The sequence below is a fragment of the Martes martes genome (genome assembly GCF_963455335.1).
Source record: "Martes martes genome assembly, chromosome: 6".
NCBI lineage: Eukaryota > Metazoa > Chordata > Mammalia > Carnivora > Mustelidae > Martes > Martes martes.
In genome coordinates, this window is record NC_137893.1 from 52,372,194 (window position 1) to 52,391,817 (window position 19,624).

The following is a 19,624-nucleotide window of genomic DNA, read 5'->3' on the forward strand; positions in this document are numbered from 1 at the left end:
TAATACTGCTTCTTAAATATTTGTGTAAAATTATAAATATTACATTTTGGGGGCTCTCTGAACACAAGGGAGTGTATGAATAAAAAACTGTTACTTTTTTCCACTATACAAGCATATGAAGATGTCTTTCTTGTTCAAAATGCCTTATATTTAATCATAGTTTCATGTTTCAAGTTATTTTAGAACAAATGCAGGTCAAGAGATTATCATAGATACTTGAATATTCCCATGAAATATGTCACACCCACTAAAGAATTTAATACAAGTTCACTAAAGAATATCAAATTAATCATTTCCTCCTATAAATATTTTCTTTTTATTTATTTTGTGTTTAGAAGTTGCAGTTTTAAGTACTATTAACAGAAAATACATAACAAAAGCTTCCTAACAAGTGAAAAAAATAATTATAAATGCTGGAAAAATTGGCCTCATTAACATATTTACAAACTTTTACTTAATACATACTCCCATTGGAAATTAATTATATGACATTTATACAAGCATTAACATTTCCAGATCACTCTGAGTAGTGAACACTTCAGTTCTTTACTGTCTATCCCCAAAGGTGAAAGTCACTCAGTTTCTGAAGGCAATACTGACAAGCATCAGAAATGGGTCAATCTGAGATGTTATTGACATATTGTTCTGTTCCTTCACCTAAAGATGTTTCTGTTGAGTAGGTGTCCTTTTGCTTCTTTTTGTCTTTGCTCTGATCTTCCTGAAGCTTCAGAATTATGTTTCGGATTTCTTCTCTTTTTGTTCTCATTCTTGGGGGAGGAAACCAGTTTGCCAAATTCATAGGTAGTTCAAAATTGAGAATTGGATTCTGGAAATAAAAATATTAAATGCACATTAGAAAATTATAATAAATATTTGTCTCAATCACAAGAGCATTCAAAAAAATCAGTAACTCATTTAATAAGCATGCACTTATTTATTATCTATCCCATGCCAGATACTGTGCTAGGCACTGGAAATAATGAGACAGTTTTTGCCTAAAGATCTTATAGTATAGACCAAAGGAAGGTCAGCAAACTACAGCTAGTGGGCCTCATTCTGCCTGCTGTCTGTTTTTGTAAATAAAGCCTTATTGGAACATGCCACAATAACTCATTTACATTGTCTGTCGGTGCTCTCATGCCACAAAAGCTGAACAGAGAGTAGACACAAAAATTGTATGGTCACAGAGCCTAAAATATTTACTACTTGGCCCTTTTATGAATGGTTTGCTGATCCTAGTCTAGATAGAAAGATAACAATTAAAACAATGGACATACAAGTATTGTGAGAGTAAAAGCAGGAAGTCTATAAGAATCCATGCCTGGGGGCTTAACACAATTCCAAGAAGTAAAATATGTACATATTTATTTATTTAAAAGATTTTATTTACTTGAGAGAGAGCCAGAGAGAGAGAGAGCGTGCGAGCACAAGCAGGGGGAGCAGCAGAGAGAGAGAGGGAGAAGCACAGGCTCTCTGAGCAGAAAGCCCGACATGGGGCTTGATCCCAGGACCCTGGGATCGGGACCCAAGCTGAAGGCAGATGCTTTAACCAACTGAGCCACCCAGGTGCTCGAAGAAGTGATATTTAAGCTAAGACCTGAAGAATGAGTAGAAGTTAGTCCAATTAGGAATGACAGAAGCAACTGGGAAGAATATCCTGGGTAGGGACATATGTATCAAGGCCTAGAGGCAAGAAAAAACATGATACAGTATAAGAACATGAATGACATTCAGGTGGCTGATATACAGAATGCTAGCATAAGAAAGGTAGGAAATGAATGAAGCCAGAAGCTTGGACAGAAGTTGGGTCACACAGGCCATGTGAAGGATTTTCATCTTTAGCCTAAAAGCAATAGTAAAACGATTAGATTTCAGTTTCTGGAAAACTGTATAAAATAAAAGGCAGCATGCTTAGAGACTGGTGTAGCAATTCAGAATGGTGATGCCAGTGTACTGGGCTTACAAAGTGGCAGCAGGAATAAAGAAATGAACATATATAACATTAAGTGATAGAATTCACACGACTGAGCACTATACTGATGATGGATAAAGAGGAAGAAGTCAAGGTAATTTTTTTAAAAAGCGGAGTTATCTTTTTTATTTAAATATTTTATTATTTGAGAGAGAGAGAGCACACGCATGAGAGCGTGAGCACGAGCAGCAGCGAGTGGCAGCGGGAGAAGCAGGCTCCCTGTTTAGCGGGGGCTGAATCTCAGGGATTTGATCTCAGGACTCCGGGATCACGTCTGAAGTCGAAGGCAGACGATTAACCAACTGAGCCACCCAGGCATCCCAGGAGTCAAGATAATTATTAAAAATATCCAAGAGAGGTATGGTATTATACCCCTAAAGTCAAAGGAAGAAAGCATTATGAAGAAGGGATGGTCAATAGTGCCAAATGGTGCTGGGAGGTTGGTAACAATTTCAATATAAGGTTGAGAGTAAAGCCAGATTACAAGGATTTGAGGAACAAATAGGACTTGTGGAAATGAAGACAGTGAATATAAATATGAAAAGAGGGTAAAAGTCCAAATCATGGGAGAGATTTCTTAAGATGGGAAGAGCTAGGGAGAGGAAGAGTTGATCAGAGTGATGAGAATGATGTCAACAAACCCTGGATTTGATAAAGTATAGTCTTTTTTTTAAGATTTTATTTATTTGACAGAGATAATAAGTAGGCAGAGAGGCAGGCAGAGAGAGAGGAGGAAGCGGGCTCCCTGCCAAGCAGAGAGCCCAATGCGGGACTCAATCCCAGGTCCCTGAGACCATGACCTAAGCCGAAGGCAGAGTCTTTAACCCATTGAGCCACCCAGGTGCCCCTATAAATAGTCTTTTTATGCTTTAAAAATTCTCCAATTGGGGAGGTTCTGCTTCCTAGAAAAGTTTTTGAAATGTTTTTCAAACTCTTTAAAATATTTCCTTATTGTGTTTTTTACATTAAAATAAGGTCAAATACAGTTGACCCATGAACAATGTGGGGACTTGGAACACTGACCCTGTGAAGTCCAAAATCCACACACAACTTTTTGATGCCTGAAAAACTTAACTACTAATGGTCTAATATTGACCAGAATCCTTACCAATAACATAAGCAGTCAATTAACACATATTTTTTTGTTTTATGTATTATATTATTGTATTCTTACATAAGGCAAGCTAGAGAAAATAAGTTATTATGAAAATCACATGGAAGAGAAAATGCATTTATAATACTGTACTCTATTTATTAAAAAAAAATAAATAGAGCCACTGGGTGGCTCAGTGGGTTGAGGCCTCTGCCTTCAGCTCAGGTCATGATCCCAGGGTCCTGGGATCGAGCCCCACATCGGGCTCTCTGCTCGGCAGGGAGCCTGCTTCCTCCTCTCTCTCTGCCTGCTTGTAATCTCTATATGTCAAATAAATAAATAAAATCTTTAAAAAAAAAAAAATCTACGTAGAAGTAGACCCATGCAGTTCAAACCTGTGTTGTCTAAGGAGTCACTATACGCTATTTTATTTTATTTTATTTTTAAGATTTTATTTATTTATTTGATAGACAGAGATCACAAGTAGGCAGAAAGGCAGGCAGAGAGAGATGGAGAAGCAGGCTTCCTGCTGAGCAGGGAGCCCAATTCAGGACTCGATCCCAGGACCCCGGGATCATGACCTGAGCCTAAGGCAGAGGCTTTAACCCACTGAGCCACCCAGGCGCCCTATACACTGTTTTATTATTTATTATATCAGATCAAACATATTGAAACCCACCTCAAAAAAGCTCTCTACATACTGTAACACATAAACACCACAATCACTGAAGTTGTTTTGCTGGGGTACTTTTGGATTAGAGCCTTTCATAACATCTTTGGAAAAACTTCTTTTGCTTCCTTTTTTAACTTCCCATTCCACCTCTAAATACCTGCAAAAATGCACATAAGGTAAGAATATACATATATAAATATACAAAGTCCCTCATTCCCACCAGAATACAAAATACAAATTACGATTTTGAACTTACTCTCTTAGAATTTTTACAACATTTGATCGAGAAGGGCCTCTGAGTGAGTCCATCAGTAGGATACAAGGTCTGCAAGGTGAAATGACCAAATGTTAATATTTATAATGTTTTATCTTTTCAAGATTATTTATTTATTTGAGAGAGAGCACACATGTGCAAGTGAGAGCAGAGCACAAGCAGGGGGGGAGGGTCAGAGGGAAAGGGAGAAGCAGATTCCCCACTGAGCAGGGAGCCCAACAAGGGGCTTAACCCCAAGACCCTAGGATAATAACCCGAGCCAATGGCAGAAGCTTAACCACTTAACCAACGGGTGCCCCAATACTTTATAATGTTAAAAAGGCATAAAGAGGTAAGCACTATCAACAGAATTTAAAATATTCAAAATTCCCTTGCTTCAGTAAAACTTGGGGGAAAAATAAATCTTATAGACACATATACCCTAACACAATACCTAAATATCCATGGTTATATTAAATACCAGATTGTAGGGATGCCTGGGTGGCTTGGTCAGTTAAGCATCTGCCTTCGGCTCAAGTCATGATCCCAGGGTTCTGGGATCGAGTTCCACACTGGGCTCCTTAATCAGTGGGAAGCCTGCTTTCTCCCTCTCTCTGCTGCTCCACCTGCTTGTGTTTTCTCTGACAAATAAATAAAATATTTAAAAACAAAAACAAAACAAAACAAATTGCATAATATTAATTGAACCACTTCTTATTATAAACATATTTGACTAAAGTTCCATTTTTGGTTCCTTAAAAGAATACGAAATTTAGTAAAAAGTCAAAATAATTCTGAAAATTTGAAAATCCCCCGATTCCAAATTAGCAAAAGTGGGACCATGCAAAATAGAAATAATTCCACTTTTTTAAGCCTTTTTTTTTTTTTTTTAAGTAATTTCTGTACACAATGTAGGGCTCAAATCCACAACCCAAATATCAAGAGTCACACACACTCTTCTGACTAAGCCAGTCAGGTGCTCTGAAACAATCCCACTTCTAACTAAAACCTATTATAGATAACAAAACAGGTAATCATCATATAGAAGAATTAGTTTAGGGGCACCTGGCTGGCTCAGCTGGTGGAGCATACAACTCCTGATCTCAAGGCTGTGAGTTCAAGTACCACACTGAGGTAGAGATCACTTAGGGGTTAAAAAAAAAAAAAAAAAAGAATTAGTTTAGAATCCAGTGTTTTTCGCAAGATTCCACTTCACATTCAAACAGAAAAATGATTATCCATTCTCCCCAACTTGAGCCCTGGACACTAGGCATAACCCAACTCTCCTCATTCATCTTAGACAGGTTTTGTGATTTTTAAGGACTTGTTGAAATAAAAACTGTCCAGTTACGTTTTATTCTATGAGGTTATGTAAATAAAATTCATCATGCAGTATGCAAGATAAAAAGTTCATGCTTACTGTTTACAGATAGTAGGCTTTAAATGCCACTGTCCTATTTCTGAATTGCAGTTGTCATCAGCAAGGAATCCATCATCACTGCTATCATCCTATAAAAGACAGCCTGTTAGTAGTGAAGATATACAATCTAAATAATTAATAACCTCACAAAACAGCACTACTGATAATAAAAATCTTTGAAGCAAATATGTAAATTTTTTCAGACATGAGAAATTGTGGTCACTTGACTCTAATTATCTAATGCCACAAAACTGACATTTTAATAAAAAGAAACCAAGGATCAGAAGGCTATGACATTATTATATCTAATTTTCAATGTAAAAGAAAATTTTAAAGACAAATAGAGTACGACTGATTCTTCTTCAAATACTACTGTTCTGATTTTAGATATTTCTATAAAAATTTAGTTTGTTGGGTAAGATAACTGTTTCTCCACAGGAACATGAATGACTTATTCTTTTACACAAATAATTTTTTAAATCAGAAATATTTAAAGAGTTTTTGGAAACACCTCTGTGACAGAACCATACATGTACTTCACTTAAGAGAAGACAACTTAATGACAGTGTGCCTTATTTTGTAGATTATCTTGAATGTAGAACAAAGCTTTTCCTGTTTTTCAGAAAGCTTCTAGCAACCTTATAAATGAAATAATCAACAACAGAAATAATAACACATATATTAGCTAGTTCATATAACTATTACCCCAAAGGAACATAGTACAGCACTCATTACAAACCTTGAATATAATCCATATATATATGTCTGTGTAAGTTGCAGAGAAAAACTATTTCTTAGACATATACTGTACAGCAAGAGACACCATAAAAAATGGCTTTTGTTCACAGGAGGATTGTGCAAAAAGGAAAAATGGTGCAGTACAAAGCTATCTTCACTATTAGATAAACTCAAAGTTTATTCAAACAACTAAAGAAAAGTTCAGAAATTAAAGAAGTGGAATGCTGTATGAGTCTTACAAACTTTTCTTTCAATATTGCCCTCTTTAACTGAGTCATAAAATATTTTCAAAAATATATTTTATTCTTGGTGTAAGTAAAATTTATTAGAGCAAATGGAACTCTAAGAAAATATGAAAATTTATCAGTTAATTTTTTTTAAGATTTTATTTATTTATTTGTCAGAGAGAGATCACAAATAGGCAGAGAGGCAGGCAGAGAGAGGAGGAAGCAGGCTCCCTGCTGAGCAGAGTGTTAGATGCAGGGCTCAATCCCAGGACCCTGAGATCATGACCTGAGCCAAAGGCAGAAGCTTTAACCCACTGAGCCACCCAGGCGCCCCTACCAATGTTAGTTTTAACTAAATATTATATGTTCGTGCCATGATACATACACATTAAGCTAGAAGAGAAGAATCACTGGAAATATGGAAAAAATAATAATTTTGCTGTGCTCAAATACAAATAATCAAGTATCCACATTTGCCTCCTGAATAAGTTAGACCAAAGGTTAAGTATGACCCATAAATGTTTTAAAAGAGGAAGAGAAAGGGATGGCAGAGTTAGTGGGGCTAGTGGCTGGGTTTAGGTGGGAGAATCAGTTTTGTATTAAAACTTTTCTGAGGTAGGTAATGTTAGTTTAGTCCATGACGGCAGTAACTAAAATAAAAACCCTAGAAGAAAAATAAAACAAAAAAACACTACACATTTACCCTGGCAACTTTTTTTTTTTTTTTAAGATTTTATTTATTTATTTGACAGAGAGAGATCACAAGTAGGCAGAGAGGCAGGCAGACAGAGAGAAAGGAGGAAGCAGGCTCCTCCTCGCCAAGCAGAGAGCCCGATGCGGGACTCGATCCCAGGACCCTGGGATCATGACCCGAGCCAAAGGCAGAGGCTTAACCCACTGAGCCACCTAGGCGCCCCCCTTGCAACTTCTGAATTAAAAACTTAGGTTTGTGCTTTGAGATGAGACCCAAATTCAGAAGGCATGAGTTACTGGTAGAAGGAACTGCTTACAGTACTCCAAGAAAAACTTAGTTAGATAAAATATTGGAGCTTTTTGCAAAGCTTAGGTTTTACCTGGTTATCCTGATCTTCTGAGAAGTCAATGAGCTCATCTTCAAGCATTTTGCTACATTCAGTTGATTCATCACTATAGTTTAGTCTAATTTTGCTTAAGCCATCTATATCAATAAGAAACATTATATAATTTAAAAAAGGACATGCACATACCTTATAGTATATGATGTTAAAATTAATGCTAGTCATTAATTTTATAGTAACTATGGATATAAAATCTGCATTAACATGTAATTTCACAAATATAATTTACTTCTAATAAAAACCTGGATTCAATATAAATTACGAAGTTGTTTCTACAACTCAGACCCTAAAATTCATTAAAATTTAAAACTAGGTATCAATTATAAATATATGTATGTTTAAATATATATAGATATATACATGTATGTGTATTAAAACATTTTTGTGCTAGGTATGCTAGTTATCTTTAGTAACAGAAGCTACAATTGTCTAAAAATAACCTAATGTCCAATAACAGGAATACTTAGCTAATTATAGAACATAAAATATTATACATTTTTAAAATTAAAATTATAAAATTGGGAAAAATTGTATAATACAGATTAAAAAATAAACATGATTAAAATTAAGTTAAACAGCTTGTCTGGGGACAAATAATAGAAAAATACAAAAATGAAACTACTCAAGATGTTAGGATAGTAGCTATGGATGAGTTCTGGAACTCTTGTTTATTTTTCCTTCTTTTTCTTAAATTTATTTTTTTATTATTATTTTGAGAGAGAGAGAGCACAAGAAAGGAATGGAGGGGTAGAAGGAGAGAGAGAATCTTAAACAGTCTCCATGCCCTGCACAGAGCCCAACACACAGGGCTTGGTTTCATGACCCTGAGACCATGACCTGAGCTGAAATTGTCAGATGCTTAACTGACTGAGCCACCAAGGCACCCCATATACTTTTCCTTCATGTTTCGTTATATTCACTGACTTCTCAATAAAATAAAATAACCCAAGACAATTTTAGCATGAAATGACTCATGAATTTGAAATTGATACTTTTAAAAGTCAGTTTCAAGAATCTAAACCCTTCAAAATATTTTGCTGAAAGATGCTGATCACACGTTTCAAAAAAATATATAAGGTTTACATGAAAATAATGAAAACCGAGGACTCTAATACCAAATTTAGTAATCTGTTTATTAAAGAGTATACCTTTTCCACTTTAAAGAGTATGATTTTAAGGTATATTAGACAGGATACAGTTTATTTTTATATAAGTTATTAAAAGGGAACTAAAAGTTATTAAAAAGGAAGATGGGGTGAGAAGACAACAAAATAAAACGCGCCCCTGAAAAGATGTCTTTCTCTCTCTCTAAAAGTTGTGATTGAAAACATTCTATTTAAAATAAATAATAAAGCACTATGGTAAATCCTTTTGTTATATGAAAAATAGCCTTTACAATTTTTTTCAAAAATCTGTATTTTTATGTTTGTTTGAAGCTAAAACATCTATATTTGAACAAAATCAGTCCAAATCCTCAGGAAATTCACAATCAATTATAATCAAGTTATTCTAGCAGCCAATTATTCATATCTACAGAGGCTATGTAATATAAATATAAACCTTATTCAAATTAAATATATGTGCATTTCAAAAAAGGCAGAAAAATAATTCTTTTATTCAGTAAGTAAATGTCCTGGTTTACACTGAGAGGTGATAACTCGACTGTTCTTTTATCAGTCTCAGTTTCTGAGAGCTTCTCATACAGTCAGATCCTCTGAAGATGCCATGTGTGATTCTAGAGTTTAAAACATACACATTTTTCATGTACCATAGTAAGACAACTATTTCATATGGTGCTCAACTGAAAAACTAGCAAATGAAAGTACTGATAACACACATTATTTTCCTACAGTTGGCCTTAACCTAAACCCTATGATGAGTTACAATTCCTACAACAGCATATTATCTGACATCAGGACTCAACACTTGTGACTCTATGTGTTCGATAGTTAAAACTATATTAAAACTAACTAAAATGCTTTGTTTAAGGGCGCCTGGCTGGCTCCGTTGGTGGAGTGTGCAACTCTTAATCTTGGGGTTTTAAGTTTGGGCCCTGCATTGAGTGTAGAGATTACTTAAAAACAAACAAACAAACCAACCAAACAAATAAATAAATAAAACAAAACAGAACAAAATAAAATGTTTCATTTAAATCCTGTCAATTATATTCCCAGACAAAACAGAAATCAATTATTGAGATATTAATCATAATCACAGAAATTTTTGTAAGTTCTTCTTATATTAATTTCTAATATGTTACCATTTCATTTAGGACAGAGACTACCTAACCAACCTCACTGAGGTAGTAAAAGCACCTCTAGAAAGCACTCTTATTTAATGTGAGTGATACCTTGGAAACATCTGATGAAAGCACAGAAATGCAGACTCACTCTAGAGCACTATTTTTCAAACTGTGGGACACTATCATCATTGGATTAAGACGAGCATCAAAAAGAATAGAAAATATCAATGTATCACACCCCATAAAGATAAATTAATTTCCCTTAAGGAAGACAGAGTTGATATGGTTGCACACAAACTAAAAACAAAATAAAAACAAATACACAAACTATAGTTGAAAAAAAAAGGATAAACAGGTATTTAAAAAGGTAAACTTCATAAAACAGAGGATTCTTTACTTCGATCTCCACTAGGATTTGTGAGGATATTTACTTAAATTAAACTGGATACTATTCAACTAGAACATTAATTTGAGGGAGAGGGCCACTAGAAGTTTTTGCAGTTTGTGTATATGAAGCTCTCAGTTTTGTCCCATTGCTTTAGGTCATGAACTTCAATTCATTTTTAATTTGAATTCACATTATAGTGTGAGATTACTGATGAAAGAGGAACTTTAAAGAAAACAGTTCTGTGGAAATATAACTTCCATATCATACAATTCACCCATTATAAGTGTACAATTCAGATGTTTTTATATATTTACACATATGTGCAACTATCAGAGTAAATTTTATTTTTTTAATTATTTTTTTTAAGAATTCTAATTCATTTATTTGACAGAGAGAGCAATCACAAGTAGGCAGAAGTAGGCAGAGAGGCAGGCAGAGAGGGAGAAGCAGGCTCCCTGCTGAGCAGAGAGCCTGATGTGGGGCTCGATCCCAGGACCCTGGGATCATGACCTGAGTCGAAGGCAGAGGCTTAACCCATTGAGCCACCCAGGCACCCCTTAATTATTATTTTTAAATATTTATTTATTTGCGCAAGCACGCACATGCTAGCAGGGGGAGGGGCAAAGATGGTAGGAGAGATAGTCTTAAATAGACTCCGCACAGAGCATGGAGCCTAACGCCAGGCTCAATCTCACTACCTAAGATCACTAGCTGAGCTGCAACCAAGAGTCAGACACTTACCCAACTATTCCTCCCAGGCACCCCTCATCAGAGAAAAATTTTAAACCTCAGTAAGAAACCCTGTACCTTTCAGCTATTCAGCTATCATCTCCCCTTCATCCTCCCCCACTCCCATTTACCACACCACACTAGCCCTAATCTACTCTATAGATTTTCCTGTTCAGGAGACTTCATACAAATGGAATCATATGGTATGTGGTTTTTTGTGACTACTTTCACAACATTTTTAAGACTCATCAATGTTGTAGCATACATCAGTATTTCATTTCTTTTTATGATCTAATAATATTCCACTGAATAGATATATCACTAATTGATTATCCATTTGTCAGATGATGAACATCTGGGTTGCTTCTACATTTTGGTTACTACAGCTACAATGAACATTCACGTTTAAGTTTTTGTGTGTTTTCATTTCTCTTGGATATATATGTTGGAATGAAACTGCTGGGTCATATTATAACTCTACATTTAATTTTGTGAGGAACTATCAAACTGTCTTCCAAAGACAGCAGCTGCACCATTTTACATTCCTACTAATAATATATGAGTTTTTTAAAAAAAAATATTTTATTTATTTATTTGTCAGAGAGAAAGAGAGAGAGAACACAAGCAGGGGCAGTGGCTAGCAGAGGGAGAAGCAGGCTCCCTGCTCAGCAAGGAGTCTGACCCCAGGACTCCAGGATTATGACCTGAGCCGAAGGCAGATACTTAAGCAACTTAAGCAACTGAGCCACCCAGTCATCTCATATATGAGGGTTCTAATTTCCAAAGGGCACAAAGATCATCAATCTGGGACTAATATCAGATTTATGCAGCTAATATGTCAAACAAATAAAAACTATTTTTATAAAACTCAACAATAGCATTCTGAGGTACTAAAATAAGGTGGTAAAAGTATCAAGACTATCTTCAGCATTCTTATTTTTTTTTAAGATTTTATTTATTCATTTTAGAGAGAGAGTGCATTCAGGGATGGACAAAAGGAGAAAGAATCTGAAGCAGACTCCGCACTGAGTACAGACTGTGACATGGGGCTCAATCCCATGACTATAAGACCATGAACTGAGGCAAAACCAAGAGTTGAGAGCTTAACCAACTGAGCCACCAAGGTGCTCCAGCATTCTTAATTTTTGAAAGTCCTTTCTGAATTCACATAATATCTTTTATGTCTTATTCTGACTTTTTCCTCCAAAGAAAATGTATTAGATTTATTCACAGCTTAATAAGCAAGGCATATGTCATAGCATATTATGGATTTTATGAAGTAGATTATTTTACTTTTGGGATGGAGAGAAAATCACAAAATTGATTTGATATGAAATTTAAGTACTGGAAGAGAAACTAGATTTCTCTAACAAGTGCTAGAAATATGGAACTGATTCAAGGGGGAAAAAAATTCAATTCATTAGAACTGAATGGAAATAAAAAAGTAGAGGTTGGACTAGCACCCTTCTTCCCACTGAAACATGAAAGAGAGTGAAGAATAAAGAACTAACCTCTCATTTGAATGTCAACAACTATTTTGGAGGAAAAGGCTTTAATTTCTGACTCTCCCTACTTCATCTCTATTTGCCCATCTGTAAATTGAGAAGAATGAACTAATTTGCCTTAAAGATCTGAGAGTGTCCAACTACTGCTTGTGCCAAATTTAACTGCCTATGAAATAAGAATAAATCCAAGTTGCTATAAATGAAAATGTAGACCTTGTATTACAGTTTTAGACCTTCTCTGGGGTATAGAAAGGCATAAGGGCATTTTTTGGAATGATGGAAAAGTTCTAAATCTTGATTATTGTAGAGATTATATGACTATATACAGTTATCAAAGCTGACTGAGCTATACTTATAAAATGGGTGAATGTTACTGTAAATAAGTCGTACCTCAATAAATCTGACTTTAAAAAAAAAAGTGTGCTTTGAAATCTTAATCCTATGTATAAAAAAGCCAATTTATTCTGAATTCCTTGATTCTTTCAAAACACTTAGACACATACCTGTATGGTGCATAGAACTTAAATATTCATTCTGTAGGCCATTTTCACTTTTAGTCCTATCAACAACTTTCTGGCATGTAGATTCTCCTTTATTCGATTCTTCATTTTCACTTGCAGTATGACTTATTCTTTTCAGACTACATTTCACACTGCCTATGTTTCTCCGAGAATGAGGGTCACTTTCTTCCTGTTCAGCACTTGAATCAATTCCAGCTACGCAATGTTTTCTGTTTAGCATCTTCTTAATTACAGGCTTGACAGAAGAGTTTTGTGAACAACTGTCCATTTCACTGGCTGAAGGAGAAGAAATACAACTGTCCTCTACAGTTGAACATTTTTGCATGACTGTATTTTCATGGTAATGAGGATTGGGTTCATACTTTGGTTTTTCCAAACCAGGGAAACAAACAACAGCCAAAAACCAGTGTGCACTGTAAAAAACAAATGAAACTACTGAATATATTATTAGGAGAGTTTATTATATTTGGCAATAAATATCAACTGACATATTTTTTCTAAAGTCAACAAACTTATAAAGAATGCCCGATTTTTTCAATTCTCAAATGAATCCACTTGTTTATATGATCATTAATAGAATATAATGTCTATTCAAAAAAATAATTTTTTTTTTTTAGAATTATGTAGCCTGCACTCACTTTTGCAAATAATCCCTTGAACTTTTATTGCTTTTTGAATGAAAAAATTCATTCTTACTTTTAGGCAATTTAAGAAAATATAAATTAGATCATTGTAACTCACCATTCCCATTTCCCTTGACCTATTCATGTCAAAGGATAGGAAACTAGCTCAAGATTAAACTATTTTCAGAAGCCTAAACAGACTAATTTTGAACATTTCCAAATATTGCACACATAAAACTTAAAAAACTTATACCCCACATCTGTTTTTCTTAAGAATAAGGTTAGGCATCACTTGATGTTGAAAATATTAAATAATTCTTTGTCTTATGCTTATTGAGATGTATATAATTAAAATGAAATAATGTACCATTTTTTAAGCATTATTATAAAACCTCAGAATTAGTAGAGTCCCAGCTATCAGGTGTGTGCTCCTGATTTAGCTAAATTCAGGTATCACGGTTTCTAACAATAGGTTAGAAGCCATGAGTAAAAAGCTGTACAGCTAACATTGGCTAATACTCATTTAATTTTTTTTTTCAAGATTTTATTTATTTATGACAGAGATAGTGAGAGAGGGAACACAAGCACAGGGGAGCTGGAGAGGGAGAAGCAGGCTCCCCACTGAGCAGGGAGCCTGATATGGGGCTTGATCCCAGGACACTGTGATCGTGACCTGAGCCAAAGGCTTAACAACTGAGCCACCCAGGTGCCCCAATACTCATTAATCTAATGAGGCATTTTATTAGGGGCTTACTATTTCCTAGACAGTGCTATATGCTAGGATACAATGAACAGGCTACAGATGTCAGAGAACTTACTGGCTGAGTACACTGTTTATCATATAACAGGGTATTCAGTAGATGTTTGAGGAGTGAAAAAATGTATTATCTTAACATGAACAAAAGTCATTCTATATTTTCACTTTTATAAAATGTTAAATTCCTCCAAAGTAATATGATGAAAACAGTAATTATGTCTTCATCAGATAGCATGAATACAAGGGTGACAGGGCCTGGCTTCATCCTCAGCACATTAAAGGCCAGATGGAGGAATGCTTCACTCCTGTTCTTTATAAACCCTCACTGTCCTATGGACTTAGGTCAGACTAGGGTATTAGAAAGAGCCACATACCATCTTTCTCACTTTATTCCAAGTTTGGCTGACTGTAAGTCACAGCTCAATGTCAGAAAAGTTAAGTGTGAAAACATGTGTTTTAAAAACTGATTAATATGGTATAATATAGTTCTCAACCTGAAGGTACAACACAAGTTCTACCACAGTTTTTAATAATTCTTAACTATGACAAATATGTATAAGGCATGAATTTTCTGCTATATACCTAAAAACTAAGAAAAATTCTTTCTTTACCTAGCTGAAAGAAGAAACCTGAATCAGCTACATCTGAGGTTATTTTCAACCACTAAATGACAGGATTTTGCTTTTATGAAAAAAAGATTTTAAATTTATTTGAGAGAGACAGCGAGAGAGGGTACACAAGCATGGGGGAGCTGGAGAGGGAGAAGTAGGCTTCCTGCTCAGCAGGACTGGATCCTAGGACCCAGGATCAAGCCCTGAGCCAAAGGCAGACATTTAATGACTGAGCCCTCCAGGCGCCCTTTTAAGAGCAGCTACACATTGACCTTAAACCACCAGTGGGAGAAGAGGCTAAAACAAGTAATTTCACTTAAGATTGATCGGATCTAAATGCTGACATTTTTGCCTTATCAATTTTTAACAAACAGCGTATAAACTTTAAAGTCCAAGAAACTACCACTACCAAGAAAATTAAAAGTAAAACAGCAAAAACATAGCAGCCTATCTAAAATGATTAGTAAACAGAACTATTTGTGGCTTTAGCTCTTCAAAAAGAAAACAAAGCAGAACGAGCCCTCAGAATTTGGAGGCTTTTTTTTCCATCTACTAAGGGCATTGGTCTTTTGCAGAATCCTTTACTGACTCTGTATCTTTGTTCATTCTCTTTCTTTCACCAAGATAACTAAAAGCATTTATCATAGCCTCAATCCACCACAGATGCACTAAGAGGAATGTGCCTCTATTGCTAGAGTATGTATCTTAAATTTTTATAATTCATTTCTGAAAAAGAGCTCTTTGTTTATCTTCCCTTTCACCCAAGCAGGCAGCTCATATGTTACTCTTTATGACAAATTACTGTCAAGACATCTTATTTTTGAGAAATGAAATGAAGAAATGAAGAAATTAAGAATTAGTTTTAAACTTGGTTTTAAATTATGACACTATGTTTGACTTAAATATACAGCTCTGAAGAAGTTGGGCTTTATAGCTATAACCAGTGTTTTGACCTAGCCTACCTATCTTTGGCTGGGCTCATTAGAGAGCACAGGTCTTACGATTAACATATGATTTTTAAATAAACAGAATTTGATTATACTATTGAGTGACTCTGTTTTTCACAGTAAGAAGGAAAAAAAAAAAGAGCACATTCAGAAGCTAGCCTGGCACAGATAGGCTTATTAGACATAAACAATCTTATAGAATACCAACCCCAGACAAACTTACTCTGCAATTGTGATAAATTGAGACAAAGAAAGGACATTTCTCAGTTTTTCTAAGTAGAGACAAACAAGGTCACAATGCAACAACAACAACAAAAGATAAATATTCCCCTTTTTTTGCTAAGTGGGTAAATGCTACTTCTTTACCCAAACAATTGCTTCCTTACATCTTCCCCCACTGACCAAACCAAAGGTCAGGTGCTTTTAAACACACTTTTACTGAGAGGATTCATGGTTGCCCACAATGTGTTTTCTCCTTTGATGCAAGTAATAAACCCAAGGTGTATTCCTGGGAGTTTTTGGCCAGAAGGCATAGGAAAACAGAAAAATGAAATATAAAATCTCTCAAGTCTAAATTGTATACTACTACTATCCTACACATCATTGTCTCTCTAGTCACTGTGGGAAAACGAAATATTTAACCACCCCCATTTACCTAGAAAATAACTTAAAGTAGTCAGCATGGTTTTCAATTTGAGTACATGACATACATTTAGCCATCTTTTTCTCTTTTGGTTAAGAGCCAAAGTGTTTTCAAAGATTCAAAATCCATGTGACCTAGTCATCATTCTCCATAAAGAAATCTGTTCTCTAGGATGTTTGATAGACCATTTTTTAAAAATGACGTTATTCTACATTGGTGAGTAAAACAAAATTAGAAAGATTTCTTGCTAGTATTTATAAAATTCAACATCTTACATGATTCACTAAGAAACTACAGTAATTTCCATAAAATAAGCAGCATAAATATAGCTACACACACAAATTTCAGAAAGAAGTTTAAAAATGAATTCTTCAACTCATAAACACATTTTCTAAAAACAGCCTTCACATTTACATAAAGAAAATTATTACTCACGCTTCATTAAGGGGTACAAAAATAAAATCCTTCTCAAAAATATCTACATGCCGGGTCCATGTTTTTACTCTCCCATGTCGCTTTTGCTGTATTCTATAAGACAAGAGATAAACTATCACTTCCTGAAATGTTTCTAGTACTTCAGCTTATATGCAGCCATTTATAGATTATGAAGACTAAGATGTTAACAAATAAAACAGTGTATAAGATGATTTAACAAGTCAGGGAAAGAAAAAAGAACATCTCAGATGGAGCTAGGAATGTGTGAAACTGCCCATCACTAAATCTGCAAGAAGGAATTATTTAATTCCTGCTACTTACTAGGTGAACCAGTGCTACTATTTTTATTACTACATATCAACAACTATATTGTGAAATGTACTAGACCATGGCCTATAATAACTGAAGAAAAGAGAGCACGAAAAATGAGCATTACCTAAGATGAAATAAAATAGACTATGAACCAATAGTCTAACCAATCACTATCATCAACTCTAAGATGTAAAATTAGGAATCATTGAAACAGTAGAAAATATTATTTATATTATCCACAATAGCCATCAATTCAAGACAACTGATAGCCTTTACGGCATTCTGTATACATCTTTTAACCAAGTATCAGTGCAAATTCGGGCTGGATGCAATCACTGTAAGGACAGGAATTATAAACAAACTAATTGAAGGCTAATACATGGAACAGTATTTCCTTAACTTGTTGGAGCAGTATTATCCAAAGAAGTTATCAAAAGTACAGATTCATAGGTTCCTCTCTTAAGTATTAGGAATGGAAAAAAAAAAAAAGTATTAGGAATGGAACATCTAGGGTAAAACAGAGCAATCTGTATTCAGTAAGTATCCAAGTAATTTTTTTTAATTATCAGGCATATCTGGGGATTACTGATTTAGATATTGGACCAAAAATCCTTATGAATTCCAGGTATTCTTGAAGTTTTAGAGTATTATGAATTTTATTAATTTTGCTAATTGACAATAGAATTAAAAAATGTTGCCTTAATACAAGTGCTTTTTTCATTAACTTGAACTTGAGTGAGTTACTACATCTGTTAAATATTTTCAGAGCTTGACTTACGATAGATTAGTTGTTTCGTGAAGATTTCTTCTTTCTCTCTGATTAAGGCGTTTATAGAAAAAAGAACTGAATATATGAATTCGGTCAGCTTCTTCTTTCTTCAGTTTTTCAAGCACCAAATATCTATTTTATTAAAAAATCCAAATATAATGAATTTAGCTATTTACTTTATACTAAGAACAGTCAGTAATCAAATATCTGTTTAGTCAACATCAACCTTTCTTAAAGCTGAGATTTTATTAGGAAAATTTACTGCATATTCTGGGCAATGGTAACTACTGGATTATTTTCAACAAATGAAATGCTTGAGAGTAAAACTATGATTTGCAAGATCTGATCTTGAAGACGCAAATAAGTAAAATAAAAAATGAAGGAGAAATAACAACCACCAAAGAAATAGAGAACTGTAAGAGAATATTATGAAAAATTATGTCAACAAATTGGACAACCTAGAAGAAATGGGTAACTCCTAGAAATATATAACCCTCTAAAACTGAAGCAAGAAAGAAAAGATAATTAAAACAGACTGATTACCAAGAATAAAACTGTAATCAAAAAGTTCCCAACAAACATCTAGGACTAGATGGTTTCACTGGTGTATTCTTCTAAAACTTTAAGGAAAAGTTAGTAACTGTTCTACTCAAACTACTCCAAAAAATAAAAGAGAAAGTAAAGCTTTCAAATTTATTCCATAAGGCCACCATTACCCTGTTACCAAAACCAGATAAAAACACCACCAAAAAAAAAAAAAAAAAAGAGAGAGAGAACTACAGGCCAATATCTCTTATGGAACATAGATGCAAAAGTCCTCAACAAAATGTTTGCAAACCAAACCCAGTGATATGTTTAAAAAAAATCATTCACAATGATCAATCTGAATTTCTTCCTGGGATGTAAGGATAGTTTAATATTCACAAATCTATCAACATGATACATCACATTAACAAGGGAAAGGATAAAAACCAGGTGATCATGTCAATAGATGCAAAAAAAAGCACAGGATAAAGTATAATATCCATTCATGATAACAACTCTCAACAAAGTAAGTTTAGAGGAAATATACCTCAACATAATAAAGGTCATATGTGAAAAACCCAGTTAACATCCTATTCAATGATGAAAACAGAAGTTTTCCTCTACGATCAGGAACAGAACAAGGAAGTTCACTCCCAAAACTTTTATTTAATATAGTACTAGAAGTCCTACCCACAGCAATCAGATAAGAAAAAGAATTAAAAAGCAGCCACATTAGTAAGGAAGAAATAAAACTTCCACTATTTGAAGATGACATGATACTATATACAGAAAACTCTAAAGACTCCACCATAAGGAGGCACCTCAGTGGTTCAGTTGGTTAAGTGTCCAACACTTGATTTTGGCTCAGGTCAAGACTGAGTGCACATCGGGCTCTGCACTGGGCATGAAGCCTGCCTAAGGTTCTCTCCCTCCCTCTGCACCCCCCTTCTCCCTCCATCCTTAAAAAAGAAAAAAAAAAAAAAAGACTCTACCAAAAACCTAGTAGAACTGATAAATGAATTCAGTAAAATTACAGGAATGAATTTAATCTATAGAAAACTGTTGCTCATACACTAATAATGATGTAGGAGAAAGAAAAATTAATAAAATACCTAGGAATATCTTTAACCAAAGGAATGAAAGA

The 19,624-nt window shown here is 34.5% G+C and overlaps 1 protein-coding gene across 8 annotated transcripts in view; it reads right to left on the minus strand.

The window, feature by feature from the left end:
• Positions 1 to 280: 280 nt before the first annotated feature.
• The window catches only part of SENP6 (SUMO specific peptidase 6), a 122,654-nt gene continuing 103,310 nt past the window's right edge, over positions 281 to 19,624 (minus strand). For 7 of the 8 annotated variants that reach the window (XM_080805761.1, XM_080805759.1, XM_080805765.1 and 4 more), the window contains 8 exons: positions 17,965 to 18,087; positions 16,875 to 16,967; positions 12,841 to 13,271; positions 7,450 to 7,553; positions 5,412 to 5,500; positions 3,995 to 4,063; positions 3,745 to 3,895; positions 281 to 826 (listed from right to left, as the gene is read on the minus strand). In XM_080805761.1, coding sequence (XP_080661887.1) covers positions 617 to 826; positions 3,745 to 3,895; positions 3,995 to 4,063; positions 5,412 to 5,500; positions 7,450 to 7,553; positions 12,841 to 13,271; positions 16,875 to 16,967; positions 17,965 to 18,087 — 1,270 coding nt within the window. In that variant the 3' untranslated portion in view covers positions 281 to 616. Of the gene's footprint in view, positions 827 to 3,744; positions 3,896 to 3,994; positions 4,064 to 4,472; positions 4,633 to 5,411; positions 5,501 to 7,449; positions 7,554 to 12,840; positions 13,272 to 16,874; positions 16,968 to 17,964; positions 18,088 to 19,624 lie in introns of those variants that run through there. The other variant, XM_080805763.1, reaches the window with a different exon arrangement.